General features: G+C 30.0%; 1 protein-coding gene across 2 annotated transcripts in view; it reads left to right on the plus strand.

Annotated features, from left to right (window-relative positions):
* The window catches only part of LOC105564277 (acyl-CoA:lysophosphatidylglycerol acyltransferase 1-like), a 13360-nt gene extending 3374 nt beyond the window's left edge, over positions 1-9986 (plus strand). Inside the window, exons 1-6 of one of the 2 annotated variants that reach the window (XM_012016537.1) lie at positions 6361-6678; positions 8077-8294; positions 8381-8595; positions 8741-9014; positions 9160-9311; positions 9393-9986. In XM_012016537.1, coding sequence (XP_011871927.1) covers positions 8081-8294; positions 8381-8595; positions 8741-9014; positions 9160-9311; positions 9393-9629 — 1092 coding nt within the window. In that variant the 5' untranslated portion in view covers positions 6361-6678; positions 8077-8080 and the 3' untranslated portion in view covers positions 9630-9986. Of the gene's footprint in view, positions 1-6360; positions 6679-8076; positions 8295-8380; positions 8596-8740; positions 9015-9159; positions 9312-9392 lie in introns of those variants that run through there. The other variant, XM_012016536.1, reaches the window with a different exon arrangement.
* Positions 9987-11336: the final 1350 nt, after the last annotated feature.

Here is an 11336-nt window from a genome sequence, read left to right on the forward strand (position 1 = left end):
GCATGCCTGTGATAACTCGATAGAGAATTAAATGAAATGGTAGAATGGTAAATACTTAAGTTATACTACATTATATCGATGTTTATAAATACTAACCGAATAAAAATAAGTAATAGACAGATACGTTAGCCAAATAGTATTCAACTGCACATATTCGATATAATTTTCTTGAAATTGGCTTTTTGCACAAAAATATTATACTATTTTTACGAATTATTATCAGACGAGGAATTACTCTTTTTGGTTGTATTATACTCTATCCTACTGTGTAACTACATACCGGGCTATTATATATGACAATTTCTATATATTTATTTAACAACAAAATGATGATTATACAATGCTTTTGTTTCCTAGTCATGTGCTTAATTACGATTAAAAGTGAACGAACGTCTGTATGTAAAAGTGAAATTTTATGTCTTCAATTTTATATACATTTTATGTAAAATGTCATAACTGTGCATATACCCGATTTAAGTTAAATAGTAGATTTTCTTCCAGTGATTAACCGAAAGTCAGTTAGAATATTTACGTAAAACAGAGTGTTACATAATGTCTAATGCATATATCTATTTTATAAGTTCATATAGATACGAAAATTATAATAAAAAATATTAGTTTGTTACATTTTATTATATATAATGTATATTCTCGGCTCTGATTTTCTTTTATCTCAGAGTCAAGTGTTCAAACTAATTCATACACGAGAATCAACGCTTTACAGAAAATGTCCCATAGCTTTAGTAACAAGATTTAACCGGCGTGCAAATGATCTCTGACACATGACAATATTTTAAGTTTCATAAACACGAAATAACATAAAAACTGTTAGATCTTTACGTTAAAAAAAAGAGACTAATAATAATATTTATGACTAGTTTTTATTGTTTTTTGTTATTTTAAGAATTATATCATAAAGTTTTTTTTATTACTAAATACTATATTGTATCGTTACATCATATCGTTTTATCTTAAATATCTTTATAAAAAAAAATATATGTATAAGCCAAAGAAACGAAATGTTTTCTTGTTCTCTTAATGGACTAAATGAATATATGTATACTATGGTGTTATTAATTTATTTAAATAATAAATTGTAAAAATAAAGATGTGAAAAGTATACACGCGTGGGTCATGATAACATTTATTCGAACAATTATTCTTCCGACAAATCAGCTAAATTTATCATATTAATATTTCGTTAATCATAGCATATTGTAAGTAGTATCTAAACGAAAGACAAAAATAAAAATTTTGCAACAACACTGATGACCACGCGCGTATTCCACGCCTCTACTTTTTGGCCATTTTAAGATGTTCTCGTACCAAACCTTTTCCCATAGACAGTATCTATGTTTTCAGCCACATGGTTGTAATGTTGCTGAAACGTGAAATTATGAAGCATTGAATATCACAAGGTTTTGAAAACGTGAAAATATTAAACGATGCACACAAGTGTAAAATATAACGTAAAGTCTTATGTGGTCAAAAATAAGAAAAAGAATCTCAAACAGAATCCGCTAATTAACTATATTTTTCATACATTTGTCCGTTAAAATTGGGAATTCATTACTGTATATATTTCGAATACATTCTTATATGTGATTAAAAATCTGATGCATCTAACGTTACTGTGAGATTACATTAAAATATTTCAAACAAGACTTTAATATTTTCGTACGTTGCAGCAACATTACGAGCCTTCAACGAAATATTACATCATTTCTATAGGATATCTATGATGTATATAGATTCACACTACACCAGCTTTCTACGAAACTTTCTTCAAACTGGAGTTTCTTGGATTGTGTGTATTGTATTTTATATCACTGAAATGAATTGAAAATTAGATATATATATTTTTATCTAATTCAAATATGTACTGTGCGATTGAGTAATAACCCAAATAGTTGAATCGAGGTATAAAGTATCTTTTCTCGTTTCTCAGGATGGACCTAACATACAGAATACAAAAACGAAATGTATAATGTTCATTACTCCAGTAGATGTATTTGATTCAATTGAGATAATTTTAGTATTGACTTATTGTCTAAGGATTGAATATGTTATTATGCTTGTTATTATCTGTGTCATTATTACGAGAAATGATACGTGACGACAAATAGTTTATACACACACTGTGTTTACCTATTATTATAAGAATCCATATCTCATCGAGTGCTGATGACAAACTGTTAAATTGTATTGGTTTTGCACGATATATTTTTATGTGTTAGAATGGGTTGTTTTCGTTTCGATTGAAACGAAAAATGTCGAGTTCGAATCATTGAGACAAGAGTCGAGGAACTGTCTGTTTTACGCTGTATGTATGTACATTATGCGTAAACGATTCTCGAATGTACTATGTACACGTTATTAATGAGATACACTTATTGTTAGATGATTAGTATTCACTTCTATCAGTGCAGATTAACTTTAATTTCGGTTTTCCTATCTAATTCTTAGCAAAAGATAGAAATAAAGTTAAACCGAGATTAAAGTTAATTTGCATTCATAAAAATGGACATAAGTTTAATATATATATGTACATGTAGTGAACACAAAAAAAAAAATTTTGTGTAACATTATAATAACGAGTGAAGAACACGGCTAACTCGTTTAATTTTAATTTTGCACAGGTTTTATTAGAAAGAAACATCTATTTTAATGGATTATGTTATTATTTAAATACGCATAAAGATGTACCATGTAAAAAAATATATTAATTCTTCCTCTCAGCTCTGCTGTTTAAACAATTACACCGTACAACTCTCTCTATTCTAAAATAAACTTTTAAGTTTTCTCAAATTCAGCTGATTTCTTCTAAACTTTGCTTCTGGCACTACTTCTCTGCTATTTGCATTTAATATTAATCGCTTTAATTAAAATACAAGATAGCACACAATTTATCCCATGTGCCATTAGAATAAAAATGGGAATTGAGAGCGAATCTTGAAGTAGAAAAAATGCTTAGTCTCAAGTGGCTTTGGAAAGTGACTAATCCTTAAAATGTTTGTATTTTTACAATACGACAGATCAGTCGATTTTTTTATTTTATACACACTTGACTAGGTGGTATAATTATGTGACGGCTGAAGAGAAATGGAATTTAGAATGGAAAGATTGGTCTCAACATTAAAAATCACGGACACGGCGATACAACTGTATTTACAAAAGTGACCATAATCATTCAACATTGTTAAAGTTCCTGGCTGCTCCTCGTTGCATATCTTGAGTTATAAAAGTTTCTATCAAAATTTCTCCCTCACGTTGGGATAAAATAATTTTTCATGTATTGTACAACTTATGCTGTAAATAGCCAAGTCTATCAGGAATGAATTTTACAGATTTGCAATAGATTTGCAATAGTGATTGGCGATAAGAAACCGAATTGCGATAAGAAGCAGAATTGTGTCCCATATATTCTATAATTTTATGTGCTCTGCAGCTAATATCTTACGTTTGCGAGTTCTGCTAATGGAACATAAATTTCGTATTCAGTTGATGCCGCAATTTCTGCTTAAATTTGTTGACAATTTACTTATTAGGATAATATAGAATAGTAAAGTATATCTTTTTACCAGGAGCTTTAACTTTATATTTGATATATAGTGCTACTATAATAATAATTATTAGAAATTTGTTCGTTATTTATTCGCATTGCCATAGTCGAGAAGAATTAATTCATCCGTTCCTTCACCTTCCTAGATTCCGAAGGTAGCTTGGGCAAGCTTGGAATAATAATCTAATAGTTACGATTCTCGACTAAATTTTGACATGCTATGAAAGAATTATCTTATACAAAAAGAATTGTAACCGTTTTTTACCATAAAAAACTTGCTTCTCTATTACATAACTTGTTAAATGCCATTGAACAATGCCAATCCGCACCTAATTTTAGTAAAGCCGATATCGTAAAATTTTAATTTAATATGTTATATGGTATTATATATTTATATATTATATATATGGTATTATATATATAATACCATATAACATTATATATATATCTATATACAAACCGAATACACTATGCAGCGAAACAATTTCGTTAATTATTTAAAGATGTAACCCTCTTTCTTTCTCTTATAAAATACCCTTTTCTTTTTTTAATACACAGGCCAGTACATTAAGATTATTTATTACAGACGCATTGTATACTACTATCTCTCTCTACAATATCATGTTTTTGTCACAGCTAAAAAATAAGGACAGTAACGAATAATGTCTAATTATTAATAATATGTGACCATGTCCTCGATTGTTGTATTTATTTATTTGGTGATATATTATTAATTTTTTTTACGATTTATTATTACATACTTATTTGTAAATTCTGTTTAAATTAATTGTTCGTACGTTATATTATTTTATTTGAAATTTAACATAATATGCATAAATGCGTACATTCTCTGCGTACAGAAGAAGCAACCTTTTCTTCTAATAAAATTGCATCTTAGCGGTAGATTTTAAATATAAACAATTTAAAGCTAACAAATATGCATAGGTGATTGTACGCTTACGTACATACATCAGTACGCAAAATACAATCAGATTATATTTATTTTTGCTTTTATTATATGTTTATAACGATGTTCTTTTTTTACATATCGATTTATTTACATATTGAAAATATTTTATCTACGTGAGATAAAAATATGGATATTTTACGAATTAATAAAAATATTCCGCTGGTATAGTCTTATTATAACATTTTCCTACCTACCGGCGTTTCATCTTTTTGTTAATAAACCTGCAAGTTTCTTCTTTCGTTAAAACCGCGACGCGATTTATAAGAGTTCCGATTTGAAGTTATATCCGCGCAAATGGGATTTAATAGGGGTCTTGTTAATCTCGCACATATGCGAGAAGATGTAAAGAAGATAAGAATATATAACCCACCCGAATTTTGACAAATAAGAAGAAATCAATTTATTTCGTACGTCACCTTACGTAAATATCCCATCAAAGTGGCCAATATTGACCACTTACCTCGTCGTATTCCCTCGTTGGGCCAGATTGGACATACCTTTCGTTGCTCCTGGCCATACAGTGTGGTCATTTTGACCAGAGATCAGGAAGGAAGAAAACTCCTTCCATAGTCGGTTTATTATCGTCACCGACAGATATTTCGTACGGTTCGAACTATATGCGAGCGTCGATCGTATCGAAATGCACGACCACGAAAAATTAATTAAAGAAGAAAATTACTTAAAAAATTGTTCTGTATAAAACTACTCAAACATATTTTTACTTCCGTTATTTATTCTAGAATACATAATGACTGTCTCTTCGTGACTCAATCTTTAAATTCAAAATTCAAGTATGCATGTATGCAAAAAACAATTTACTTCGCGTTATATTTATTATAATTACATCCCGTGATAAATTTAAATTTATAATACGAATAAAATTAAACAATTAATAACTTCTGAAAAACTTTTTTAACATACTAATCGTGAAAACCGACCGCGAAAATACGAGATTGCGTGTAACTACACCCTCAGAAAGAATTTCTGTTACCGAGACAAAACATATTCTTGACGCATTTATATTTCTCACAACCCCATTTAGTATAATAAAAATAAGACAATATCAAAATAAAATCAATAATTCTTATTCCCCTCTATCGAATTAAAAAAGAGTGACTTCTTATATTGAGACAAGAGTAACTTATAAAAAGTTTATATATTCTTGCGTTTAGAATAAATTTTCCCTTCATCTTGCAACACACGAAGTTGGCGATATTCGACAAAAGACGATACTATCATATTATTCTAAATTTTAGAATTTTTCATTTAAGACGAAAATATTCCTTTCCCTATAATAAATATGATTGGCGTTATATCGATTCTATATTATGATACATTGAAGTGTAATAGCATTGAATCCGGAAATTTTTTCTGTGGGTGTACGCATGTATTCATGCGAGACGCATCTTGAAAGTGTTGCGAAATACACATACAGAATACATGACGTGAGATCCAGAGAAAAGAAGATTACGTACGATAGATAGACGGATAATTCAATATTTTAGTTAATCAATAACTCAAATAATGTATAAAAATATTATAAAGTTTCCGCCTTCTCGACAAAATATTAGAATCTTACGTCATATTATTTTACTTTATACATATATACATTTGTTAATAAAAAATGGATAGACTACAAGATATTAGCTCGACGAATACATCATATTCATCATATTTTGCGTGAAAATATGTGATGTGCTACAACGGGACACCCAACCCTCTACAGTTAAAATCGCGATCATTCCCTTTCGTTAAATGGAATATATAAAAATTAATACAAAATTATGTTGTAGTCTATCAATTTTAAGGCAACGGTTCTACGAGGTATACTAATCTACGATCTATTGTACAATCTACGATCTACGAAATGTAGATTCGTTGCCTTAATTATATTATACAATTTATCTTTGTTGTAACGCTATAGTTGCATGAGAAATACTTGTATAGAAATAGTTTGTTAAGTTGGTGTACAACGTCCTCTCGTCCCCTTCCACTTTTCTCCCCTCTAGCACTCCTTTTCGTTCAGTAGGTCCAACTCCTATGTTACTTTTATTCTCACTTGTCATTAGTAGTTGACCGATCGTATTGACAAATATTTTTTTCACAAAACAATTTGGCAATTGACTTCTATTATAGCGAATTCAAGGTATGTAATTACATCTTTTATTTCTCACTTTTAGTTACTGACAAAATTACTTAATTTTTGTTTTACTTCGATTTTCGGTGTGACAATACACGTCGAAGCACAACTTATTTTATATTATTGACCATAGTTTATATGATTTATATTATAGACCATAATTTTATATGATTTATTGTTGTACAAGATATTCGAGTATGCGTTGTGAGTGTTTTTTTACAGGTTTTCTTTTAAATTATTTTTCGTTTTCAAGTTTCAAGATTCACTGAAGATTGTTCAGTCCAATATACGTATAATTTTAATGTAATATAATTTAAAGACACTAAGAACCCATTACGGCTCAGTTCCCTCTTTCTACTTGTCTGATTTAAATACAAACAATATTCAATTCCATAGGAAGATATCGATCATTCATATTCATATCGTCCAGATAGCTTAAAACCATGAAATTATATGTACATATATGTGGAATTTCCTGTGCATACCCTTTTAACGTAACATACTTCATAATCACATTTTAACTTGTTAATAATAATTTATTATCCATGAAACTTACGAATAAATTTGTTTACTTTGATACATATACAGATTTGAGTAATTTATATCCAACTGTCAGCTTAGTTTTTTATATTTAAATATGTAAGACCTGCAATATATATTGAAGAAACTTACATGCGCATTACACTGACAGAAATATAGCTTCTTAAGGAATTTCTCGTTGCACGTTTGCATAATAATTTCAAAATTGTCAAAGGTATTTGGTTCGTAAAAGTACTTTAGTTTATCATTAATTATTATGTCCTTCCTAAGCGCAAGCAAAATTGCGTTCTTATCATTCGTGCACTTCAATTTTTAAACTCTTGTGCGACTTTGTTTTCTATTTGAAAATCATTCTAGCCTCGATATTTTATGTTAAAATATCACATAGAATCTGTTACGAAAATATTTATTGTCAGTTTACGGACACCTGTATACTGTACAATTATTATACATATTTACGTAATATTAATTAATGTTAAGCATTTAGAAATGGATATTGTAAATTAATTTTTTTATATTAACAACGCTCTCTTCTAAATGATGTTATAATTAAATATTAGTTTGGATATTATTTTGAGTATTTTTGGATTTACTAATAGTGTCCTATCTTAATGATATGTTTATGCCCCAGTTACAGCCGAATAAAAATAAAATTCAACAATTGTAGGATAATATAATAATACGTACATCATGTATGACAATCGTAATTTGATATCAATTTGATAAAACTTCGTGCACATTTCCCCATCCTGTTGTTGTTGGAATCAATATGCGATTTGTCAATTATGAAAGGATTATTTTTAAAAATTATATTTTTAGAAAGGTAAACAATTAATATCGACTAAGAAATGTATCATCTTGCAGCATAATGAACAACACAGTGACTTTACTGAAGCGTGTCGCACGGGCAGCATTTCAGATATTAAGTACTATCTATTCCTCATCTGCATACATAGTATGGCTAATGTTACTGTTTCCTGTAAAAATATATATACCACAAGTATATTGGCGAATCGAAGGCCTACTTTACGACTGGTTGAACGCAATCATGGCGTCGTGGACCTGGTCCGCAGGCTACGACAGTAAGTACAAATAGTGACGATGGAAATTGGCAAGGAATAAAGCCTGTCGAATTTTGAGGGAAATTAGTTTTGCTTTTGTTTGACAGTAATAGAACAAGGTGATGACATACAGAAGATTATAAACGAGAAAACGTTAGTTATGGCAAATCATCAGACCGCGGGCGATAGTGTTATATTAGTAACAGCATTTCACAGCAAACCAAATTGTTCACCTAATTCATTGTGGATACTGGATATAATGTTGAAATTTACTAATTTCGGGATAGTTTGTATCTTTCATCAGAATTTCTTTATTGTATCGGTGAGTGCCAAGTGTCTCCATAAAAGTGTACGTGTACGGAATCTATTGAATAGATTCACTGTTACTGTGTGTTGCAATGCAAACGTAATGTAACGAAACGCGGATTATTTGTTATATTCAGTTAATATATATTAGATAACTGCAGGGACGTGAACAAAGGGAAGAAAGTTTAAAACAATTACGAAAGCATCTCATAGATTCGTACATACCGCGAGATAGAAAATGGCTAGCATTATGCCCGGAAGGTGGATTACTATATAAAAACCGAGAGAGTTCGCAAAAGTATGCTAAGAAGAACAATCTGCCTATTCTTGAAAATGTGGCCCTACCAAGAGTAGGAGCCATGAAAACGATTATGGATACCCTCGGGCCAGCACGAAGCAGGGACGCAGAGGATCAATACCGGAATAATCGACCAAGTAAAACTTTGTGTTATCAATTATTGTACACTAATTTTATGGAATTAAACTGTACATACATATAGTATACACAAAGTTTGCTTATAGTGATACTATTACGATTATTGCTGGAACTATCGTATTATACGATATTTATTATCTACAGGTATGACGGCAGCCAATACAGAAATTAGTTGGATTCTTGATATAACAATAGGGTATCCTGATGGTAAACCGCTCGATCTAACTACTATTGTAACTGGTTGGGGACCTCCGTGCAAGACGGTATTATTTTATCGACTTTTCCCTAGTTCAGTGGTGAGTGACTTGACGTGAGATATAATTTATGCAAATGCGCACAGCAATGTGTTATGTATAATATCTTACAATGTATCGTAGGTTCCTCATGAAACAGAACAATTAACCAAATGGTTGTACGACAGATGGGTAGAGAAAGAAGCACTGTTGGAACACTTTTATAAACATGGAACATTTCTTGGCACAAATGGATCAAACAGGACTAGTACCAAAATACATCTGGATCCATTAAAAATGATAGTCCCTCATTTATTCTTCATAATGTCTAATTATATACATGGTAGCATGCTTATGTACGTGCTATCTTACTTTTGGTAAGATATTTTTATATCATGTGCGACGCACGACGGTCCAGTTTAAAAAAGGAAATCATCCCATACAGTACGCATGTCTAAAAGACTTCTTTAAGTCGTCTTTTAGACATGCGTGTTGTATGGGATAGTAACGAAGTAAGATATCTTTGCCTTAAACATGCATTTTGATGTTTATGAGAATATTCCCAAGAGCTGTACAGATAATTAAATTCAGCAAGTCTGCCTACGTTATAAGCAGGGTTGGGAAGTAATTCGTTACTTGTAACGAAGGTGCAGTTACAGTTATTTCTTTGTGGTAACTCTAACTTCGTTACTTTCTCTCCGTCTGTGTAACTGTAACTTAACTCAGTTACATTTTTTCAATAACTAGTAACTAATTTAATAGTTACTTTATATATTGTTTAAACCTCCACAAATCGCATAGGCCTTGCCTTTGCGTATAAGCGCTACCCTAGAAGCACAATTCATTGGCTATACATTGGCTGACATTAATTTAATATTAATTATGTTGGCAGTGCATTGGCCAATATTTTCCCAATATAACACCAATATTGATCATAAAATAAATGCAAACGTACTACTGATATTATACCTAGATGATTATTCAACATTGGATTGAATGTATTGGCCAAGATTGTCCAATAAAATTGTAATATTGAATATAGAATAAATACTAATGTAACGCCAATGTTACGTTTCAATAATTGCACGGTATTGTATTTACACTGAAAGTACATTGCAAAAATATGAGGCCCTCCACCACCCCCGCCTTTTTTGATCGGCGGCCCTCTTTTCTGTACAATGTGATTTTTTACAATTTTATTATTTATTTCATTTTTCTTGTAATTTCCTTTACAATATATACAATATTGTAAAAGAAATAATTACATTATAAAATGAAAAATATAATATCTATACAATATAATATTTCTCTCGACGTTACATATGAAATATTCGGTATGTATACAATAACATGAAATTCTTGCAATGTAAAAAATATACATATTGCATGTTTGGGATAAAAATATCCCGAATATATTTATTAATGATTTCTTAAAAGTAAATAACTCTAAAAAAATTTTTAAAGTAAATTTAAAGTAAAACCTTAAGGTAGTTGTTTCGCGACAGTAATGCTCAAAAGTTTCTTCCAGACAGGAACCAGCACTCAATTATTACAATGATATATCTTGGTGCAATATTGTTCTAAAGAATACACTTACGATTAATACATAATATAAAATAGATTCGAAAGATTGTAGTTTGAGGTGCTGTCACATCTCTTACGCTACACTCATGTCTACTACATAATTCTTCCCATTTTTCAGTTTTAACTGTTTATATTGTTGAAACGAAGCGGTCAATAATTTTCATTTTTTTCCAGTTATTCGTTCTATTTTACTTTATAACATATTTGTTTCTCATACGAATCTCACTCATCGTTAAGCTTTAAAAAAATAAAATGTGCCACCATTTGCGTTTGCAAACGCAAATATTAATATTCTAAAACATAATAATATGTGTAAATAATATTTGACATGTAATAATATCACAACGAATTATATTGTTACACGTAATAATATTTTTAACGTGTTTTACACGTAATATTTCGTGTAACATAGTAAATTTTAACAATTTTTTTTGGAACTTTGAGACGGTCAATTTTAATTTAGTTAGTCTTATTTTGCACGTATTTATGTACAGAATAAACTGT

The sequence above is a fragment of the Vollenhovia emeryi genome, unplaced genomic scaffold, assembly GCF_000949405.1.
Source record: "Vollenhovia emeryi isolate VEMERY1.0 unplaced genomic scaffold, V.emery_V1.0 DF939167.1, whole genome shotgun sequence".
NCBI classification, from domain to species: Eukaryota; Metazoa; Arthropoda; class Insecta; order Hymenoptera; family Formicidae; genus Vollenhovia; species Vollenhovia emeryi.